Below are 24,145 nucleotides of genomic sequence, written 5' to 3' on the forward strand. Positions count from 1 at the left end.
GTGCGATGAAATTGGAGATCCATAGCAAAAGAAACTCGAAAAGTTTCATAAACACGTGGAAACTGAACAACACACTTCTGAATAACCAATGGGTCACAGAGAAAATTAAGGAAGAAATCAGAAAGTTCCTTCAATTAAATGACAATGACAATACAACATATCGGAATCTATGGGACACAATGAAAGCAGTCTTATGAGGGAAATTCATAGCAGTGAATACTCATATTACGAAAACAGAGCGAGCCCAATTAAACAACCTGATGCTGAACCTCAAGCTTCTAGAAAAAGAGCAGGACAATCCCAAAGCTCATACAAGGGAGGAAATTATAAAGATCAGAGGAGAAATCAATGCAATGGAGACTAAGAGAACGATACAAAAAATTAATGAAGCCAAGAGTTGGTTCTTTGAAAGAATCAACAAAATTGACAAACCCTTAGCCAACCTTATCAGAAAAAGGAAAGAAAAGGCCCAAATCCATGCAATTAGGAATGGAAAGGGTGAAATTACAATGGACCCAGGAGAAATCCAGAGGATCATCAATACCTACTTCCAGAACCTATACTCCAAAAAGATGGAAAACACAGAAGAAGTGGACAGATTCCTAGATACATATGAATTACCAAAGTTGAACAAAGAAGACCTAAAAATTCTAAACAACTCAGTATCAATGAAATTGAAAACGTAATTAAAAACTTACCAACTAAGAAAAGCCCAGGTCCTGATGGCTTCACTGCTGAATTCTACAAGACACTTAGAGAGGAACTACTGCCACTACTGCTTAAGCTCTTCAATGAAATTGAAAGGGAAGCAATACTCCCAAATTCATTCCTGGAAGCAAGCATCACCTTGATCCCCAAAGCAGAGAAAGACTCAACTGAAAAAGAGAACTATAGGCCAATCTCACTAATGAACATAGATACAAAAATCCTTAATAAGATGCTGGCAAACAGAATGCAGAAGATCATCAAGAAGATCATACACCCTGATCAAGTGGGATTCATCCCAGGGATGCAGGGATGGTTCAATATACAAAAATCAATCAATGTAATACACTATATCAATAGAGGCAATGACAAAAACCATATGATTATCTCCACAGATGCAAAAAAGCATTTGACAAAATCCAACATGCATTTATGATAAAAACCCTACAAAAAATTGGAATAGATGGTCTCTACCTCAATCTGATAAAAGCCATCTATGAAAAACCAACAGCCAGTATCATACTAAATGGTCAAAAGCTGAAATCCTTCACACTAAATCAGGAACGAGACAAGGATGTCCACTATCACCACTCTTGTTCAATATAGTTTTGGAAACATTAGCCACAGCATTTAGACAAGAGAAAGAAATAAAAGGAATAAAGATAGGAAATGAAGAAGTCAAATTGTCATTATTTGCAGATGACATGATACTCTATATAGAAGACCCCAAGAACGCCACCAAAAGTCTTCTAGACTTAATAACCAAATTCAGTCAAGTAGCTGGTTACAAGGTCAACACACAAAAATCAATAGCTTTCCTCTACACGAACAACAGACTCACTGAGACAGAAATTGGGCAAACAATTCCTTTCACAATAGCATCCAAAAAACTGAAATACCTAGGAATCAACCTAATGAAAGAAATCAAAGACCTCTTCTCTGAAAACTATAGCATTCTGAAAAGAGAGATTGAAGATGATATCAGAAAATGGAAAGACATCCCCTGCTCCTGGGTAGGAAGGATCAACATAGTGAAAATGGCCATACTTCCGAAACTGCTATATAGATTCAATGCAATCCCAATTGAAATCCCAGCGGCATACTTCATGAACCTTGAGAAAATAACCCAAATATTCATTTGGAATGAGACCCAGAATAGTGAAAGCAATTTTAGGCAACAGAGACATGGCAGGCGGTATCACAACCCCCAACTTGAAACTATACTACAGAGCTACTGTGATAAAAACAGCATGGTACTGGCAAAGAAACAGACTTGAGGACCAGTGGAGCAGATTAGAAGATGCAGAAACAACTGCAGACACACTCAGCCACCTCATCTTCGATAAAGGAGCCAAACACCCTCACTGGAGGAAAGATAGCCTCTTTAATAAATGGTGCTGGAAAAATTGGGTTTCAACTTGTCAAAGATGAAAACTAGACCTATATCTCTCACCATGCACTAAACTAAAATTGAAGTGGATTAAAGATCTAAATATTAAAATAGAAACACTGAATTTTCTGGAACAGAAGTTAGGTAGAACTCTTGAAGACATTGGTGTATCAAAAGATTTTATGAACAAAACCTCAGCTGCCCACGAACTAGCACAATCAACAAGTAGGATCTCTTCTTATTAAAAAGCTTCTGCACAGCAAGAGAAATCACCAACAGCCTGAAGAGACAACCCACAATGTAGGAAAATATCTTCACCTGCTGTTCCTCAGACAAAGGTCTACTACCTAGAATCTATAAAGAACTTAAAAAAATCAGACCTCCCAAATTTAAAGACCCAATCCAAAAATGGGCATCTGAAATGAACAGGCATTTCTCAAAAGAAGTAGAAATAGCAAATAAACATATGAAAAAATGTTCAATATCACTGGTCATTCGAGACATGCAAATGAAAACAACGCTGAGATTCCACTTCACTCCAGAAAGAATGGCTGTCATGAAATCAACCAATAACAAATGCTGGCAGGGCTGTGGGTAAAGAGGAACCCTGCTCTACTGCTGGCGGAGTGTAGACTGGTGCAACCACTGTGGAAATCAGTATGGAGATACCTCAGAGAACTAGGACTAGAGGCCCCATTTGACCCAGCTATTCCCCTGCTGGGTATCGTCCCCAAAGAATTAAAAGAATTATAGCACAGTGATATATGTGCACCCATGTTTATAACAGCACAATTTGTAATAGCTAAAACTTGGAAGCAGCCCAAATGCCCATCAACTAGAGACTGGATAAAGAAAATGTGGTTTTTTAATAAAATGGAGTACTGCTCAGCCATAAAAAAAGGGAAATTAGAGACATTTATAGCTGAATGGATGCACACTGAGGCGATAATCTTAAGTGAAATCAATAGAACATACATGTGTAAATCCCCGGATAGTTTCTCTAGTTTGAGAAACTGAAAGTGTAAATAAGGACTAAAAGGTATAACAGATAATGTGATATAGGAAGAAAAGGGGCAAAGGGGAAAGGGGAAGGGGAAGTGGGAGGGGTAGAGGAAAGAAGGGAATGGAATATGAGAAAAGGAAAAAATGAAACGAAGTCTTTGTAAACAGGGAGGGATGGAGGGTTTGAAGGGAGAGCAGGGGAAGGGGGAAAAATAAGAACCAAGAGATTATGTAAAGGTGCAAATTTCCAATGATGAATGTCATTATATTGTATACATAAAATGTACCAATAAAATAAAATTTAAACCATAAAAAAAAAAGAGCAACAGAGGGGCTGGGGATTTAGGTCAGTGGCACCGCACCTGGCTTGCAAGTGCAAAGTCCAGAGTTCGATCCCCAGTACCACCAAAAAAAAAAAAAAGGCAACAGAAACTATTGTCTACAATTGGTGAGACATTGGCTATAAGAAGAATTGAAGATAAAGTGCTGTGGTTGAATACAGTGTATTAACTGCATTTGACTGGAGGTCATAGAAAGCTTCACTAAGATTTAAGAGCTAAGTGCTAAATCAGCAAAAATGTAAATGAGAAATGAAGGGAAAATGTCAAGGGCTTGTTGGGTAGATTAGAGGAGTAGGGACTGAGGGGAAATTCTCAGCAAGCGGAAGAGATGAAAATGCCTACTCTTTAGTGGCTTTCACTAAAAAAAAAAAAAAAAGGAAAAATTAAACACTGGATAAAATACACACTAGCAAACCCTCAATTCACACATCTATGTTTTCTAAAATACTCATTTAGTGTCCTGATCAGCTCTGCCTAACCAGAGATTTAGATCTTCATCTTCCCTAGAGTTATGAGGGAAAGGTTCCAGGTTCCAAGTTCCAGTTCCAGGCAGAGCTAGTGACATGCAGAACACACAGGTAGGAACAAGCTAATCATAGTCAAGAATCTGAAACAGGCATCTACTTGAATAACTTGGCCATAGTTTGCACTTGACAAATGATTATTCAGTGAGAAAGCAAACGAAACCTGGGATATCAAATGTTTTCTCAGGCTTTCAAAAATCAATCTGGTATCACATGCCTGTAATACCAACTACTTGGGAGTCTGAGGCAGGAAAAGTGCAGTTTGACCCCAGCCTGAGCAATATGGTGAAATCTTTTCTCAAAATAAAAATTAAAAAGGCCTGAAGAGCCAGGCTGGTGGCACATAACTGTAATCTCAGTAATCAAGAGGCTGAGGCAGGAGGATTGTGTGAGGCCAGCCTGGGCTACACAGGGAGACTGTGCCTCAGAAAAATAGAAAGCTGGGGATGGCTGGGGATTTAGCTCAGTGGTGCCGCTAACTGCCTCACAAGTGCAAGGTCCTGAGTTCGATCCCCAGTACCAAAAAAAAAAAGCTGGGGATGTAGCTCGGCATTACTTGGGTTCCACTCTTTTTATTTTTTTTTTATTTATATCTTTATTGGTACATTTTAGGTATACAATACATTTATATTTATCATTGGGTGCTTGTACCTGAACATGCTGTACCTTAGTTCTTATTTTTTCCCCCATTACCTGCGTGCCCTTCACCCTCTCCACCCTTCACTATTTACAGAGACTTTGTTTCCATTTTTTTTTCTTTCTCATAATTTTTCCTTTCCCTTCTTCCCTTTCCCCGTCCCCTCCCATTGGGTTCCACTCTTAATAGGAAGGAATCAATCTGTTTTCAACTGAGAGGCCATTAAATCTCCCTTACTTTCTTATTTTTTTCTCAGCTTTCCTTCCAGTCATGCCACCTTCAGATTCAGATTACAATGCTTTATCTAGTCTACTCCTTGAGACATACAAGTCTCTCTGTGGTACTTTTTCTCATATATAGACATACAAACAGTTAATTCCAAGCTTTCAACTTTGTTATCTTTTAACCCAGTAATTATTTCACTGAGTCAGAGGAACATCTTATATATGGTTAGTCCAGCCTCTTTGCTCATGAAAGCCTTTGAACATAAGGCCATTGCAGCAATATGCTAAAATATAGTTGTGTCTCAGTTTTCCTTAGGGGACTGGTTCCAGGATCCTATAGGAAACCAAAATCCAAGGATGCTGAAGATCCTGATACAAAATGGCAGAATACTTGCATATAACCTATGATCATCCTCCTGTAGACTTTAAATCATCTCCAGCTTACAATACTTAATTATGTAAATAAACCTACTGTATTATTTATGAAATCACAAAAGTCTGTACATGCTTAGTACGGATTCAATTTTGCCCCAAATATTTTTGATCTGCTGAACCTACAGATATGGAGGCGGAGTGTATATTCCATCATAATTTTATCTTTACCTTAGACCCATTCTTGTCTGTTTCTACATTAAAATGACCCTGAGCAAGACAATCCTCTCAGCCTTGATAGTACCACCTGGAAAACAGGTATAATACTGCCCTGCCATGTTCACAGGGCTGTTGTGAAGACAAAATAGCAGAAGGATTGGGAAAATCTAATAATAACTCATATTTATTTTATTCAGAGCCAGACACTGTACCGAGCTTCAGAATGATGAACCGACAAGAGAAGTAAACATGGAGCCAGACACTGTACCGAGCTTCAGAATGATGAACCGACAAGAGAAGTAAACATGGAGCTGAGGTAAGCTTTGGGTGTATTCTAACTGCAAAGTGAACAACTCAAAGTGCACCGAGCGAGGCAGAGTGGAGGGGTTAAATGGCTCGGACTTCTGAGTCGGGCTCTATCCCTAACCTTGTAATCTCAGATATCACGTAGCTTTTTCTTTTTGTATATCCTTTTATTAGTACATTTTAGGTGTACAATATAATGACATTCATCATTGGAGATATGCACCTTTACATACTCTTCTTGGTTCTTATTTTTTCCCCCTTCCCCTGCCCTCCCTTCAACCTCACGCAGCTTAATCACTTTCAGGTTCCGCTTCCTTTTCCGTGGAACGGGGATCACAGAACGGGTTCAAAGTGAACTGTGATGATACATTCAAAAGGCTGAGCAGTGGTGTCTTGGCACGCATTTTAGTTTTCATCATTCTATTTGTTTTTAACAATTTAACGGCAGTACCAAGACGTCTGGGGCGCAGGGAAGTTTGGTCTGGAAGCCTGGAGTCTGGGGGATCGCTGAGTGGCGCGGCACTTTGTGGACAAAATTCTCCTTTTCAGGGCTTCGGTTTCCCGCCTCCACAAAAACTTGTGGGCTGGCTGATCTACACTCACTCCCCGCTCCGCTCTTCCGGGCGCCAGGCTGGGCAGCGACCCTTCTCGGTGGGGAAACTCCCACCACCCCCATAGGCTGGGGCGGGGGCGGGGCGGGGTGGGGCCCGGCGAGGGTCCGTCCGGCCGCCCACCTGCACCGCTCACCTCTAGGCTGTAGTTGCCCCGGATAGCGGTGAAATCATCCAGGGCTTCGGCTGCGCTCTCCTCGTCGAGGTTCAGCTCCTGGCACAAGGCCTGCAGTGCCTCCCCGGCCGCGGCGACCACCGCCGCCCCCTCTGCGTGGGGCGCGTCCTCGAACATGCCCGCGGGAGGCGCTCCGCAGCCGCGGTTCCTTTCTCCCTCCCTGGCGCACTACCCACAACTACCCGCGACAAAGCGCGCGAAAATTAGCTGAGCACAGTGTATCCCTTCAATCGTCTGCTTCCGCATTTTTCCTTTTAAAAAAAGTCCATCTCTTCTCCAAAGCAGATAGTCGGCCCTGTTTGGAAATGTGATAAGGAGACGAACCTCAGACCCTAGTTGGATCTGTCTTTGGCCGCTGACGGGCAAAGAGAACCCCGTGGGAGAGAGGGAAGAAACCGAGGGAGGAAGGACGCGAGGGCGGAGGGATCCGTGTGCAGAGCCCACTGGAGTTGTAGTCCCTCTCTGCCTGGAGGCGCGGAGCCGTACTCTTGTTGGCTGCCTTTGCCTGTGGGCTAGCTTCGCTGGCAAGGCAGGGTTGGATGAGACAGGCTCCTAGTAGCACTGTGGCCTCGGTCACTCTGAGAAGACTTCTCTATTCCGACAGCCCTCGGGCCCTGGGTTTGTCACTGCCCCGGAACGATAAGTCTAGACTGAGCTTTGCTCTTTAAATTAGGAGGCGGCGGAACAGCCAAAAGTGGTCCCTGAACGCTAAAGGGCCTCGTCAGACTCTCCTCCAAGTCTGCAGTGCCCACAGAGTGGTCTGCTGAGCCGAGTTAAAGGACTGGTGAAGCAAGGATACAGTGTTAGGGACCCCGCCCCGTGTCATCTTAGTCTCAAAGGGGGCCCCTTTCTCCGCTCTCTGGACAGTGGAAACAGTTATTTCAGGAGGAGTAATGGGGGAGGAATGGCCTGAGCATTAGCCTGACGCCAGAAAGATGTTTTAAAAAGGTAAATCGGCCTGTCACTCCTTCCCTCAGAATCCTTCAGGAGCTCCTTCTTGGCCTTAAAATTATTCACCTTTCCATGACCCACAAGGCCTACCTCATCTGATCCATTGATTACACCCCAATCACCCCCCCCCACACACACACTACATACACATATCAATTCAGACTTTTTTAAACCTTGAAAATACTGAGCTACCAAGCTAGTTCTTGCTTCAAAGCTATTCTCACATTCTGATTAAACTGCCTGCAGAATCTCTTTTTCAGATCTTTGCTTGTCTAGCTCTTTTCATCATTCAAATCTAACTAAATGTCACCTCTGCAGGCCATCCCTGACCACTCTGTCCAAAGTAGTTGACCCCTCCCAACACTTCCTTTTATTATCTCCACAGCACCTTATCACTATCTGAAATTATCTTATTGACTGGATCTTCCTTCTAAAATAAGTTACATAAGAGCAGAGACCTTCCTTTTGTCTTCAGTGTATTCCCAAGTTTAGAATAGTACTGGGACTTGTTACTTAGCATAGTGTTTTTGAAAAATTACAAAGTGCCTATTGTTGCTTGAATGAGGGAGAGTCACCAGGGAGGAAAACTGAGATTATGATGGACTTCATATGCTCTGCCAAAATCCTGAACATTATCTGCAAGGGATTGGAGGTTTTAACACAGGTTAGTGATAAATGATCCTTCTGTGTTTGGTCAGGTTCTTCTGGCCGCATGGATTGAATGGAATAGAGACTAGAGGCTTGGAAAAGGTGAGGAACTGACTGGCCCACCAAAAGGAGCCAGCCTGGAGTGGAGACTCTGGCTTAGTCTGATGGAGGCACTGATAAAGAGGGTGGAGTCTTCAAAATCATAGGTTTCTATCTGCACCTAGTGGGTAAAAGATGGTCCTGCTAAGTGGGAAGGGAGTACAAGCAGAAAGATGAGGTAAATTATTGAGCTCTTGAGTTTTGGGATACTTGCAGCAAGATTAAGTAGAGGCTGTTGAGACCCAGCAGGTGGCACCTCCTGGAAGTTTCCCAATCTTTTATCATTCCCTATATATGGACAGGGAACCAAATGAGCAAAACTCAGACTACCCCCAGAAACCCAAATCAATCTTGTTTTAGTTACTTTTCTCTCACTGCTGAGACAAAATACCTGACACTCAAAGTTAAAAGGGAAAGGTTTATTTGGCTTATAGTTTGTAGAGGCTTCAGCCCATAATCAGCTGGCTCCAAGGCAGGGTGGCAAAGGGACAACAGTTCATGGCAGCAGAAGACAGCAAAAGCAACAAGGGACCTTAACAGTGTCATTCTGCCCCTTTTATCTTACTCAGACTATTTAGGATGGGTAGCGCCCACGCCCTTAACCCTAATGCCCTCGGGCCTATCCCCACCATGAATCACACACTATAGCTTCAGCCACCTCTTCTTGGAGGCCAATCATTCCTCCAACTGCCTAGAAAGGAGGACAGGGAGAGCTAAAGAAAAATAGACAATAGAGGCCTGTGTAGTTTCAAAGTATATGGAGGGCTGGTGAGGGCAGAAATTGTCTCGCTGTGTAAAAATGGGCAACTATGGGTTAACTGTGTAACCATGCTTGCTGAGAAAGATATATTGTAACTATAGTCACTACTGTCATGCAAACTCACTAGAGCAAAGCAATCTCAGAAAGCCCTGCCAAACCTCCTTCTCCCCTCTTAATTGCCCCTTTGTTTATATAATTATGTTTACATTGATAGCTGCCTCCCCCAGTGATTATGGTTGCTGTTTCCCCCTCCCACAGAAACATAAAGGTATAAAAATGAGAGTAAACTTCTGTTTGACACTTTCAAGGTGATTTGAATCCCTTGAAGCCACCGGCAATAAAACTGATTTTTGCTCCTACTCGTGTGATCAATGGTCTGTCTGGAGACCCCCAAATGATCACACTTCACTGGGAGGTCAGTGCCTCAGAGTGGGGAAAGACAAGACACTCCAAGCTTTCTACTATTTATTGAGTTCAAAGGGAGTATGGATGACTGAGAACAATAATCCTAAATTGATGAGAATCTTATAATGGAGGAAGAATTCAGATGACTCAGAAGGTGGTGGTAATCCTATGAGGTTGAGGATTTTAGGTCAATGAGGAGCTTATGTTGATTAGGATGGTGAGATGAGCAAAACACTCTTACAACAGTAGGTGAGATAAGTTAAGCTGATTTGGAATTTGCCCCTGCCCAGATGAAATCTTTCTCTTTTTGTATTACTACTTGATTCTCAAAGAACCAGGATGTCTTCAGCTGATGTAATCTTGCACTTGAGTGTCACAACATCATGGAACCCTTGAGGCCTCAGCTTTGGCCGGAAGCAAAACGGAGTTGTTTCCACATGCCATAGCTGGCCGAGCGGCAAGAAGACTGGGCCTCAGACAGCCCTAATCATAATTTAAGTGTGAAATTATTTTTCCCCAAAATTATGTAGAATGGCTCCCAACAACCTCTGAAAAAACATGAGGCTTTGGAGAGGGGCATCTAAACACAATCCATAACAAATCTGAACTATCCAGCTAGTACTTCCAATTCTGCTTCTTCTAGAAGGTGCTACTGCAGCAGACTTCAAGACCATCTCATTTTTCTCTGGAGGGGATGTTAATATAAAGGTCTGCATGGAGATTTTCATGAATTTTTCCTTACTTAAGAGGATTTGTGTTAGGACTCAAGGGAGGTCTATCTCTAGTGCCGAAGAGTCAGAAACAAAGGCTATTTTCCCTCCTAATTTCTTTATTGTGAAGAAAGAAATGTCAGCATTAGTGGAGATGAGATGAAGATCCTCCTGTAGTGATTCCTCTTTTCTAATTAACCTACTGTGCTTATTTAAGGGAATGTCCAACTTAGCACAGAGCTCTGAAAGTGAGGGTAGCCTGGACATGGAGATCTGGAAGTGTTTAGGTGGTATCTGAAGCTAAGGGAGCAGGTTGATCTCCAACACATGAGAAGAAACTCAAAAGTGGAATCCTTGGAAACACCAGCATTTAAGGGATTGGCAATTTTTGAGAAGTGAATGAGAAAGTGAATGGCCAGGGAAGTATACAAATAAGTGGTACCTCAGAGACAAGGAAAGAAGTGTTCTGCAAAGCCGAAAGCAGAGTAAAATTCAAATAGGAATTCACAGATGATCTCATAAAGTATTGTGGCTATGTTTTGATGACCTTTGTCAAAGCAGTGTTCCTTGGCATAGTGGGAGAAGACTTTACTGTGGTTGAGGGGCGAATGGGAGGAATGTCAGAAAGTTAAAATAGGAAGCAAAAGCTTCTCTGTAAGAAGTTTAATGGAGGGCCCGGGATTTAGCTCAGCGGTTTCGTCGCCTGCTGCGCAAGCGCAATGACCCGAGTTCGATTCCCCCGTACCAAAAAAAAAAGAAGTTTAATGGAGGAGGTGTAAAGGATAAGGTATTTTCCAGAATAGGGAAAAGTCAAGTATGTGAATAATCAGGCAGGACCAGACAGAGACTAAAGATAAAAGAGACCATTGATACAGCCAGGCAATGGAGAAGGTTGCTAAACTGGGAGTCAAGAGTCTGGCCTTCATCTTCATAGTTCTGTCTAGAAGCTACATCTAGATTAAGCAGGACCTGCAAGGTGCTTTACTGAATGGAAAACATCAACCTACTAGGGAGTTTGGTAAAAGTTAGGAACAACTGCTGGGAAGTATCACTGAGTCTGTCAGATGCAAACATGGTCGGAGTTTTTTTGAGAAATAAGTCTATACCATCAGATCTTGACTTTCAAAGATGAGTTGAGAAGCCTCAAGTACTTTGATTTTTCTTCTAGCTAACCAGTCCCTTTTGACCAGATCTGAATTTTTGAGGGGGATACCTTTTTAGTGGTTTTAAAAAATTTATTTATTTATTTATTTATTTGGTACCGGGGATCAAAGTTGGGACCTTGTACTTTTTGTTTGTTTGTTTGTTTTTGGTACTGGGGATCGAACTCGGATCCTTGCACTTGCACAGCAGGCAGCGAAACCACTGAGCTAAATCTCTGGCTTTTTAGTGTTTTTTTAATTGTATATTTTAGATATACATAATGACAACATTCATTATAGAGAATTTGTAGTGTACATGCTATATATTGATTATTCTTCTTTTCCATTCTTCTCCCCTCCCTCCAACTCATCCTCCCTTATTTACAAAAGCTTTGTTTCCATTTTTTTGTTCTATTCTTTTTTTTTCCTTGTCCCTTCCTTCTTTTTCCCCTCCCTCCTCTGTAGTTTCCCTTCCCAGTTGAATGTTTTCTTCCTATTTCACAATCTCTTATACATTTTGGTCCTTACTTACACTTTTGGTTTCTCACATCAGAGAAACAATGTGGTCCTTTAAAATGTGTGTCCAATTTATCTCACTTCAGAGTATGGTCTTATGTGCATCCATTCGCTAGAAACATCTCAAGCTTATCCTTCTTTGTGGCAGAGTAGTACTCCATTGTATAAAAAAACCCATATCTTCTTTGTCCATGCATCAGTTGATGGGCATTTGGGCTGTTACCAACAGTGCCGCTATAAACATGAGTGTGCATATATTGCTGTGTTATGATGCTTTTAATTCTTTCAGGAAGATGTCAAGAAGGGGAATAGCTAGGTGAAATGGAACCTCTAGTTTTAGGGGGTTTTTTTGGTACCGGGAATTGAACACTTGCTAGGCAGGCACAGTGCCACTGAGCTAAATCCCTGCCCTAGTTTTAGTGTTTTGAAGAGTCTCCTTAATGATTTCCACAGTAGTCGCACCAGTCTACACTCCCACCAACAGTGGAGAAGGGTTCCTTTCCCCCCATAACCCCACCAGTATTTGTTATTGGTTGATTTCTTGATAACAACCATTCTTTCTGGAGTGAGATGGAATCTCAGCTTTTAGTTTGCATCTCTCAAATGACCAGTGATGTAGAACAATTTTTCATATATTTATTTGCCATTTCTACTTCTTCATCTAAGAAGTGTCTGTTTAGTTCAGATACCCATTTTTGGATTGGGTCTTTAAATTTGGGGGGCCTGATTTTTTTTGAGTTCTTTATATATTCTAGATATTAGTCATTTGCCTGAGAAAGAGCTGATAAAATTTTTTCCACGCTGTGAGTTGTCTCTTCACTCTGTCGGTGGCTTCTTTCACTGTGAAAAAGCTTTTTAATAAGAGGAGATACCAGTTGTCGATTCTTTGTGATAGTTCCTGTGTGATCAGGATTTTGTTCATAAAGTCTTTGCCTATACCCATGTCTTCGAGAGTTCTACCTATTCTATCTTCCAGAAGATTAAGTGTTTCTGTTTTAATATTTAAAACTTTGATCCATTTCAATTTTAGTTTAGGGCATGGTGAAAGATATGGGCCTAGTTTCAATCTTTGGCATGTGAAAGCCAGTTTTTACAGCACCTTTTATTAAAGAGGCTGTCTTCCAGTGAAGGTGTTTGGCTCCTTTGTCAAAGATCAGGTGACTGAGTGTGTTTGAAGTTGTTTCTGCATCTTCTAATCTGTTCCATTGATCCTCAGGTCTGTTTTTATGCCTTTGTAGTATAATTTCATGTCAGGGATTGTGATGCCCTCTGCCTTGCTTTTGCTACCCAGAATTGTCTTTGGTTTTCTAGGTCTCTTCTGGTTCCAAATGAATTTTAGGATTGCTTTTTCTAAGTCTGTGAGATATCCTGTTGATATTTGATCAGAATTGCATTAAACCTATATAACAATTTTGGAAGTATGGCCATTTTCACTAAATTAGTTCTTCCTACCCAAGAACAGGTGATATATTTTCATTTTCTGATCTCCTTTTTTTCAGTATTCTGTAGTTTTCAGTGTAGAGGTCTTTTCCTTCCTTTGCTAGATTGATACATAGGTATTTCATTTTTTTAGATGCTATTGTGAAAGGTGTTGTTTCCCTAATTTCTTTCTCAGTGAGTTTCTTACTTGAGTGCAGAAGTGCTATTTATTTTTGAGTGTTGACTTTGTATCCAGCTATGATACTGAATTTGGTTGTTAAACCTAGAAGTCTTTTGGTAGAGTTTTTGGGGTCTTCTATGTACTATGTAGAGTATCATGTCATTCACAAATAATGATAATTTAACTTCTTCCTTCCCTATCCTTATTTTTAAAAATTTCTTTCTCTTGTTTAATTGGGCTGGTTAATATTTCCAAAACTATATAAAATAAGAGTGGTAATCATGGACATCCTTGTCCTTTTCCTAATTTTAGAGTGAAGGTGTTCAGTTTTTATCAATTTAGTAGGATGTTGGCTGTTGCTTTATCACAGATGGCTTTTATTGAAACAGGAAACAGTGAGGACCCCAGCACAGATAACTCTTTAACATGAAGATAGGAGCAAAAGTGGTTTTAATGATGCTGGTGGCTTAGCAAGTGACTCCTGTCAGTCTTGAAAGCCCTGAATAGAAGTTTGTGCTTCCTTATATACTTCTTTTTACATCTATAAAGCTTAATTCCATGGAATTTCCCTGGGAATATAGCAAGCAGGATTTACAGAAAGCAAAGCAGTAGAGAGGGGGAGAGCAAAGAGTTCTGGCAGGACTTTCTGAGTCTGTTACACTCCTTTGGTGACAGATTACAGAAGTTGCTATGGCAATTCAGGTACAGTCTACAAAAAGCATCATTACCTAGTTAAACCATAGTTGCCTAATAACACAGCTAACTCATGGTTGGCTAATTCCATATAGAGGGGTGGTATCCTCTCTCATCAGATTGAGATAAAGACTATTCCAATTTTATGTAGAGTTTTTTTTTTATCATAAATGGGTTTTGGACTTCGTCAAATGCTTCTTCTGTATTTGTTGAGATGTTTTTGGGTTTTTTTTGCTGTACTGGGTATCGAACTCAGGACCTTGCATTTGCCAGGCAGTTGCGGTGTCATTGAATTACATCCCCCCGATCATATGATTTTTGTCCTCAGCTCTGTTAATATGGCATATTACATTTATTGATTTGCATATATTGAAACATCCTTGCATTCCTGGGATGAATCCTACTTGGTCATGGTGTATAATCTTCTTGATGATTTGCTGCATTCTGTTTGCCATTGTCTGATCAAGGATTTTTGCATTTATGTTCATTATTGACCTGTAGTTCTCTTTTATAGTTGGATCCTTCCCTGTTTTTGTTATCAGGGTAATGCTTACTTCCAGGAATGAATTTGGGAGTATTGCTTCCCTTTTCATTTCATTAAACAGTTTGAGAAGTAGTGGCATTAGGTCTTTCAAATTCTGTAGAATTCAGCAGTGAATCTGCCAGGGCTTGAGCTTTTCTTTGTTGATAGGTTTTTAATGACGTCTTCAATTTCATTGACTGCTATTGGTTTATTTAGAACTTTTATATATTTTCAATTCAGTTTTGGTAATTCATATATATCTAGGAATCTGTACATTTCTTCAATGTTTTCCATCTTATTACAACACAGGTTCTTGAAGTAGGTGTTGATGATCTTCTGGATTTCTGCAGGACCTGTTGTAATTTCACCTTTTTCATTCCTATTGCAAGGATTTGTGTCTTTTCTTTCCTTTTTTTGATAAGGTTGGCTAAGGGTTTGTCAGTTTTATTTAATCTTTCAAAGTACAAACTCTTCCATTTGTTGATTCTATTTATTTTTTCCTTAGTCTCCATTGCATTAATTTCTGCTCTGATCTTTATAATTTCTTCCCTTGTACAAGCTTTGGTGTTGACTTGCTCTTCTTTTTCTAGAAGCTTGAGGTTGAACTTTGGGTTGATTGTTTGAACTTGCTTTGTTATTCTGATATAGGAATTCACTACTATCAATTTTTTTCATAGGACTGCTTTCATTCCATCCTAAAAGTTTCAGTATGTTGTATTGGCATTATTAATTATGGAAATTCTCTAATTTGTTTTTAAATTTCATCTGTGACCCATTGGTTGTTCAAGAGGGTTTTTTTTCTTGGTACTGGGGATTGAACTCAACATCTCCTATTTTCCAGGGAGGTGCTGTGCCACTGAGCTTCATCCCCTGGCCCACAAGGGTGTTATTGAAGTTCTGTGGTTTCTTTTGCCATTGATTTCCAATTTCATTACACTATGGCCTGATAATGTACCTGGGATAGTATCAGTTCCTTTCCACTTACTTAAGCATGTTTTATGAGGTACTATGTGGTCTATTTTGGAGAATGTCCCATGTGTAGCTGAGACAAATATGTATTCTGTTTTTATGGGGTGGAACATTCTATAGACATCTACAAAGTCCATTTGCTCAAAAGTTTGATTCAGTTCTGGTATTTCTTTGTTGATTTTTTTGTCTAGTTGATCTGTCTACTTGTGACAAGGGGATATTGAGGTAACCTTTTACAGTTGTATTAGCACTTATTTGATTTTTCATGTCCATTAATACTTGTTTTATATAGTTGGGTGCACAAGTATTTGGTACATATATATTTATGATTGTTATCTCTTCCTATTGGATTGTTTCCTTTACAAGAATGAAGAGACCTTTGTCTCTCTTAATCAGTCTTGCCTTGAAATCCATTTTGTCTGCAAAAAGAATACCTACCTTTGCTTTTTTCCAGGTTCTTGTTACATGCAGTATTGTTTTCCATCCTTTGACTTTAAGTCTATGAATTTCTTTTTGAGTTAAATGTGTTTCTTGTATGCAGCATATTGTTGGATCTTGCTTCTTGATCCAGTCTGCCAGTCTGTTTCTTTTGATTGGTGAATTGAGACCATTTTCTTTCATGGTTATAACTGGTATGTATTGTCTTATCCTTGTCATGTTATTTTCTTGTTTTTGGTTACCCTTTTTTCCCCCTATATTCAATTGCTTATGTTGCCTGTTGGATTCATTCTGTTGGGGTTCATGGAGTTATAGTCCTCATTACCTCTTTCTAAAATGTCCTTCAGAACATTTTGGAGTGCTGGTTTGGTGGTCATGAGTTTCTTCAGGTGTTCTTTGCCATGGAAGTATCTGATTTCTCCATCAATTTTGAAAGAGTTTTGCGGGGTACACAATCTGGGTTGGAAGTTATTTTCTCTTAGGACTTGAAATACTTCAAGCTCGTCTTTACTTAATGGCTTGTGTTGAGAAGTCTGCTGTGATTCTGATGGGCTTTCCTTTTTATGTGATTTGTTTCTTTTCTCTAACAACTTTTAATGTTCTGTTTTTGTCTTGAATTTCTGAAATCTTGACTATTTTATGCCTCTGTGTAGATTTTTTAAAAATCAGGGCCAGTTGGAGTTCTTTATGCCTCACTTATCTGTATATCAAATTTTTTTCCCTGCTTAGGAAATTTTCTGCCATTTCTGTGAATGGTTTGTTTGGTTTTTTTTTAACATCATTTGTGCTATCTCCTGCTTTTGCATTGACTCTAATCAATCTTGTTATTTTTCTTTGCATCATCTAGCAGCCACTAGATTGATATTTTGTGGTCTCTTGTTATTTTTAAGAAATCTTTCTTTTAATGATCACTAACCACAATCCTGTCTTCTATATCTAATAGTCTGTCCTCACATTGGGTCATTCTGCTGTGTATACTTTCAATGGAATTTTTAATCTCCTCAATATCTGTTTGAATCTGTATCATGGATTCCATTTCTACTTTCTTTTTCTTTTTTCTTTTTAAAATTTTTTTGGTACTGGGAATCAAACTTGGGTCCTTGTGCTTGCACAGCAGGCGGTGAAACCAATGAACTAAATCCCCGGTCCTCCATTTCTTTTCTATGCTGGGCACTCATGGTTTCCATTATTTTCCTATGCTGTTCTATTTTTTTGTCTGTATCTGCTCTAGAGTCACTAACCATGTCTTTTATTATGGTCACCATCTCTGTAGTTGTCTGAGAAACTATTTCTGATTTGATTTTGTTTTTTCTAGAGCTTCATTCATCTGCTTTGTTATTTCCAGTGTTACCACTTCAAAGAGTGAAAGTGGGTGGTTTTTCAAATTTCCACCTCATTGCCTCTTGGATTAAACTTTGCCAAGCTGAAAGTCTGAGGTTGTATTTTGCTTAAATGTCTTCTCATTTTAAATTTTTTTTTAAAGTTTGATTCTTGGGCTACTTGTAAATTGCTATGGCAAATAGCTTTATTGCTAGTATGGAAAACGCTTAGTAAATGACTTCCTCTCAGAGGTGTCTTCCAGGTATAGCTGGCTTTTGGATTTTGAGTCTGTTGCAAGATCCTAAGTCTTCAATTTATTTGAGATGAGAAGTTGCTGTCTCTTTGGCCTATCCCCTGATTCTTTGGCACTAGATTATAGTATTGTTTATGACCCTTAGGCAATCTATGTCTTGGCATAGCAGGGAAAAACAACTGATTAGAACAATTATGTCACTTTGGCTAAAATAGAATAATCACTAATAACAATAGCATCAAATCCAGCCTAGAAAATGACAAACTTTGGTAACTATTAATTTGCCACCTTTATCCATATGAACTAGATTTGTGAGTATATAACAAAATTTGAACAAAGTGGACAATTTTATACACTAAATATGCCCTCAATATGGCAGTTTTACCCTCAGGGAGAAAATTTAAAAGGGGTTGGGGGAAAAAGAGAAATAGAAGAAGAGGAAGTCATTAGAAACAAGGCTGAAGTAATTAGAAACAAAGAAAGATTATGCGAACTTCGAGAAACTGGTGAAGAGGATAGGATGGAAAGAGAAAAGAAGAAACAAAAACAACAGAACAGAACAACAATAACAACTGTAAAATAATTAGAAACAATGTTCACAGTCATATAAAAAAAAGAACAAACACTGAAGACAAAAAAAAGAAAAAAAACAAAATAAAAAGAAGAAAAAAATATCTATTTTGGGATGTGTCTCTGCTGTCACTGGTAGACAGAGTGCTCACCCAATGCCCAGATCCATGTTGATTAATCCCAGAGAGCCATCCATAGATTTGTAGTGGTGTAGTGGATAATCCTAGCAAGCCTGCACCTTTAGTTCCACTGAAATTCAAATTCAGGCTGGTTTCTGCCTTTGTGAATGGAGTCTGATTCTTTCAGCCTGCAACAACAATTCTCAGGCCTCCTGCCATCTTCAACATGGCTCTTTGTCCTTCTGCTGACTTGAACTCAGTTCTGCCTCACTCTGACTTTGGGAGCTATGCTGGGCCTGTTCTGAGTTCCAATTGGCATCTCTTCAAGATGGCTACCAGCCAGTACCCTCTCCTGGGAACATCTCAACCTGAACATCTGACCAGTCACTGCAGTCCGTTGCATCCGGTGCCCCATTCACTGGTGCATTTCTCTGTGGAGGCCTATGAGGTCACCAATGGTCGCTGTACATCTGCGTGTTCCGGCCAACCCTCCCTGCAGTGAGTCATAACTCAGGGAGAATATGCCACTTACCACTTCCATCCTCTTTGTTAAGGTCACTTTCTTCAATCTCCCCATGGGCTTCAATTCTTACTTTAGATCCTTGCTAGGTCCTGAGGACCCACTTGTCTCCTTCTGTTCCTCATGTTGCTATATTCCAGGATCTGGACACCAAACCTCAGAGGGGCTGTTTCTCTGTTGTTCATCACTCTGCCTGGGATACCTTGAAAATAAACCAAAATAAATGAAATAGCTCTCGGGAATTATTTACTAAATAAAGAAAACCACATTCTCATTGTCCTATTTCTTAGCAATTTAGTAGTATGTTTTTCAGTGGCTTGCAGTCTATTTATGTAGAAACTGTATCTTTCTTTTTTTTTTTTTTCTGGTAACAGGGATTGAACTCAGGATCTTGTGCTTGCAAGGCAGGCACTGTGCCACTGAGCTAAATCCCCAGCCCAAAAACTGTATCTTTCCTGTGCTAGTTTTGATTCACCCGATTCGTTCCTTTTTTTTTTTTTTTTTTTTGGTACCGGGGATCGAACTTGGGACCTTTCGCTTGCAAGGCAGGTGCTGGAACCACTGAGCTAAATCCCCAGCACCTGATTCTTTTTACCACTTCATGCATTCACTAATTTTTTAAAAAACTCTTCATTTATTCATTCTATAAATCTTTACTTTGTGCCTGCTATGTGCAAGATTCTGATTCTTTATGTCTTTCACATCATTCACACTTGAACTGGGTGGCATTGATGGCCTGAAATGATCTAAGAAGAAAACAAGCAGCTCTCAAATGTCATCCTCTAAACAAATAAAAACTGAGAAATATGTTTCTTCTTCTCTTTAAGTTAGAGAAAATATTAGAAGCAAGGCTGGAGGACAAAGGAAGATTCTGCAAGCTTTCAGTACTGGTAAAGAAGACAGGAGGGGAAAAAAAGAAGGAAGAAACAGAAACAAGCACTGAACAAAAGATCAACACCAAAAAGTAGAAACAATGTTCACAGTCATGTAAACACAAGAACAAGAAGAAGAGAAAAAAATTTAAGGATACAAGTAAAAATAAAATAGGAAAGAAAAAAACAGAAAAAAATATTCACTTCAGGGTGTGTCTCCTGTCACTGGTAGACAGAGGGGGCAGACAGAGCTCAGATCCATGTTGATTGATCCAAGCAAGCCAGCAGTAGAATTACAGTGGTGGTGAATAATTCCAGCAAACCTGGGCCTTTGGTTCCACTGAAGATCAGGCTGTTTCTGGTTTCGGGCTGTGAAGCTGTGACCAGAGTTGTTTAGCCAGTAACACTTGGTGCTTCCTGCTGGTTTGAACTTGACTGTGCCTCACCCTGACATTGGGAGTGCCTAGATGGAGCCAATCCACAGCTGCTCTGATTTCTGAGTTTAGTTAGTCCCTTTCCAAAATGATGACTGACCAATCACCCTTTCCTGGGGGAGATTTGAACCCAAATAACTCACCACTCTGATGTGTTCACTGTTCCATTCCACTGACACGTTTCTCCATGGAGCCTTTTGGGGCTACCAGAAGTTACCACTGTCTGCAGTTTTGAGCCACATCTCCCACACCAAGAGCCAGGATTCAGGTAGAAAGCACCTCCTTGCCACCTCCCTATTCTTCATTTTAGTCTCTTTCTTTGTTCTCCCCATGGGCTCCAATTCTTGCTTAAGATCCTTCCTGGTTTCCACTTTCCTCTTCCTTCTCCCTCACGTTGCTATACTCCAGCATTTGGATTCCAAATCTTGGAAAGGGTATTTCTCTGCTGCTCATCGTTCCACCATCCTTATACCCTCTTAAGACTGAATAAAGAAATGAGAAACTAAAAAGGATAATTTAGCTTAGAAATATTAATTTTAAGGTCTTTATCTAACAAAAACCATGCCCAAGGAAGGCATTCAGTTTGGTCATAGCTCAGCATGGTGATCCACACCTGTAATCCCATCACTGAGGAGGCTGAGCCAAGAGGATCACCATGAGTTTGAAACAAGCCTGGGCTACATGGTTAGTTCAAAACCAGCCTGAGCTACATAATGAGACTCTGTCTCAAAAAAAAAAAATTTGGTCACAAGACATTTCAGAATAGTATTTTCAAATTCGCTCTGAGAAACTGTCCTGACGCCTAAACTTCATTCTACCTAGGAGCAAAACTTAGAATCAGTTTTTATTTCCTGAATCTCTATATGCCTGGGTTAATCTTACTCTTTTTCATTCTGGGACATTTGGAAATTTGAAAATTATTTTAAAACTACCTCAGAGATTAGCCTTTAAGGCAAAAGGTCTTGGTAAAAGTTTAAATCTATGAAAGGAATGTGTGTAACATCCAAAGAGTGTAGCAGCAAACAATATTGGTGAGAAATATCCCTGTTGCCTTTTTTCTCATTTTAATACTTTCATTCAATTTAGCAAAAATGATATTTTCCCATATCTGAAACAGCTAAGACTACTACATATGGAGGTGCAGTGTGTGGGAGAAAGTAGAGGATTATAATCAAGAGCTTTGCATGTAAGTCATTGCTACTTACTAATTTTGTGATCTCTGGTAAGTTATTTAACCTCTTGAGCCTATTTCCTCATCTTAAAAAAAGGCCATAACATCAGTATTTATACAATTATTACAGGAAAAAAATAACATGGAAGGTCTATGCAAATAACAATTATAACAAAATTTTTTCTACTGTTCTCCTGTTGCACTAAAAACCGTTGGTTCCTTTCCAATCAATACTAATCTTTATTTCTACATCTTGAATTTTCGTATCATCTGTATCAATGCAAATGATTCTTAAATCCACAAACTTAATTAAATAACTGAGATTAAGAATGGATCCACTTAGAGCTAGGAGACCAAAGATTGTACAGACATATGTACCTGAATAAAATATCTGAAATGACATAAGAAACCCAGAATAGTAATTATCTATGTGAAAAGAAATTCACTAAATTATGTGATAGGAATAAAGAAACTTACCTTTTACTGTATATTTTTTCATATCTTTTGAACTTTATACTTTAAAAATTAATAAAATATATGCTATAGATAGGCTATTACAATGTGTATGCTAGTTAAGATTTTTTCTACTGTTTTTAATTGATAAGCTCAGTTTATTGAAAACTGCACCTAAGACCTTCTAAGTATTTTATCAGTTCAACTGAAGCTCTTTTCTCCAAATATTTAATGTAAAACAATACATGGCTGGGCCAGGGATGTAGCTCAGCTGTGCTATGCCTGCCTGGCAAGTGCAAGGTCCTGAGTTTGATCCCCAGTATTGAAAAAAAAAAAATATGGCTCATGGGAGGTGGGGTTATGAATTAATTTTCATACATGACTGTACTGTTTTGCCAATGTTTCCTAAATTTGAAATGTCATGGACAAAAACAATATCTAGATGGTTAGATTATTTCAGATGTTAACTGAATTTGAAACTAAAGTAATAAACAAAAGGCTATTTTTCCTCAATATATAAAAAGGTCTCATGAATGAATATGAAAAAGAAATCCTCTAACATGTGGAAATGATTTGAAAATAATCTTAGAAAAGGAAATTTAGTTGGCCTTTAGACATGGAAAGATGTGTAACCTTTCTGGTAAGGAAAAAAATGCAAGTGTAAATCACCATAAAAATTTCTTTAATCTCTTTAGTTGGACAAAAATCTTAAAACTTGAAAATGTTCCAATGATTCCCATTTTTTTCAGAATTAAGCCAACTTTCTAGTTATTATCTACAGGACAATAACAATCTGATTCTCTGTATACCTGCTTGTATTTGCCACTTTCCCCTTCTCACCGCACCTTAGTCATACTGGCCTCTTTGTGGGTCCTTGAATCTAGTAGGCAATCTTACTCCCTTAGGACTTTTGAAATGGCTATTTATTCTGCCCAAATATTTCCCCCCAACTCTCTGCCTGCCTAACTCCCTCACCTTCTTTAAGCCTTTGCTCAAATATCACTTCAATGAAAACTGTTACCATCTTTTTAAAATAACATCCTTTCTTAAGCACAAAACCACACTTTTGATTCCTCATACTCTGATCTCTTTTTCAGAGCATGTTCCAGTTTTTTATAAGATTTTGTGTTATTTTAAATCTATATTTATTCATATATTATTCCCTCTACTATAATATAACTGGAACATAGACTAGAATATAAACCCCACTAGGGCAGAGATTTTGGTATCTTTTATTCACTGATGTTTCCCAGTCATCTATAATAGTGCCTGGCCCACAGCAAGAATTCAATAAATCTTTATAGATTGAACTATAGTGTGCCAGTAATGATATAGGGAAGACAAGCATATTTTTACATTATTGGGGTGAGTTTAAACCCTTGTTTTCTCCATGGAAGTCGGTTTAGGAAATAATTTTTTTAATGGAAAGTGCAAATTATATATCCTTTAACCAAGTAATTCCAATTATTTAGGATTTTATCCTAAAGACACACTTGGCCATGTGTAAATTATGTATGCCTATGGTTACTCACTATAGTATTATTTTTAGTGTCAAAGACTAGCCATTACCTTAATGTAATAATGTATTAATATAATACAATGAAATATTGGGCAGAAATAAAAAGGAGGAAGACTTTGTTGGATTAATATGGAAAAATCTCAAAGACAAATTTACAAGTACAAGGTGCAGAACAATGTACATAGAATAATGCCATTAGTGGAAAAAGGAGGTGGAGTGGATGGCTTGGAATACAGCAGACCTTTGACTTATGAACTCAGTTCATTCCTAAGTGCTGGCTATAACTCAAGTTGGTCAATTGAAGACTCAGTCTCCTCTACACAACCTTCAAAGACTCTCCTGTATACAGGCAGATCTCAGGGTCCTTAGAGAGATATTGGCCTAGGATTTCTCAATTAACCTCATACAGGAAAGGATGTTGCAATATTCCTTTCAGAACTCTTTAAGGGTTAAACCTGTATCTGAGACTATCTGGAAGTATAAATGGGTGGCATTTGGTTCATAACTCAAGACTTTGATCATAAGTTAAAACTAAACTTCCAGTCATAATCCAAGTTGTTTATGTCAGGCTGGTCATAACTTGGGGGTCCTGTATTTTGTACTTTTTTTTTTGGTACAGGGGATCGAACTCAGGTCCTTGCATCTGCGCAGCAGGCAGCAAAACCACTGAGCTAAATCCCCGGCCCTGTATTTTGTAATTTTATGAATTTTGAAAATATGCATATATTAGCACTTTAATAAATCTAGGTCAATAAAAATAAAAATTATCTGAACTCACTTTTTCCCTTCTAAGGTACTGTAGTTTAACTTTATTTTTTCCTGTAGTTTAATGGCATATGCCTCCACCCTTCCCTATTTATGTAGATTTCATTTCCATTTTTTTCTTTTCTCATAATTTTTTCTTTCCCTTCTTCCCTTTCCCCTTCCCCTCCCACCACCCCTACACCTTTGAAC

General features: G+C 39.1%; 1 protein-coding gene and 1 long non-coding RNA gene across 8 annotated transcripts in view; one reads left to right on the top strand and one right to left on the bottom strand.

Annotated features, from left to right (window-relative positions):
- The window catches only part of Rbl1 (RB transcriptional corepressor like 1), a 70,147-nt gene extending 63,251 nt beyond the window's left edge, over positions 1-6,896 (bottom strand). For 3 of the 7 annotated variants that reach the window (XR_002390270.2, XR_002390269.2, XM_004867809.3), the window contains exon 1: positions 6,468-6,894. Coding sequence is in view for 2 of the 7 variants with exons in the window: in XM_004867809.3 (XP_004867866.1) it covers positions 6,468-6,623 (156 nt within the window). In the remaining 5 variants the exon portion in view is untranslated. Of the gene's footprint in view, positions 1-6,467 lie in introns of all 7 variants that reach the window. The other 4 variants (XR_015442021.1, XR_015442020.1, XM_087188964.1 and 1 more) reach the window with 3 other exon arrangements.
- LOC147824722 (uncharacterized) overlaps positions 4,642-24,145 on the top strand; it is a 62,159-nt gene continuing 42,655 nt past the window's right edge. The window contains exons 1-2 of the long non-coding RNA XR_015442023.1: positions 4,642-5,513; positions 5,612-5,730. This is a non-coding gene — a long non-coding RNA (uncharacterized LOC147824722). The remainder of the gene's footprint in view (positions 5,514-5,611; positions 5,731-24,145) is intronic.

This window comes from Heterocephalus glaber, unplaced genomic scaffold, assembly GCF_053883595.1.
Source record: "Heterocephalus glaber isolate CG9 unplaced genomic scaffold, H.glaber_assembly_v1.0 deba00001532, whole genome shotgun sequence".
Taxonomy (NCBI): domain Eukaryota; kingdom Metazoa; phylum Chordata; class Mammalia; order Rodentia; family Bathyergidae; genus Heterocephalus; species Heterocephalus glaber.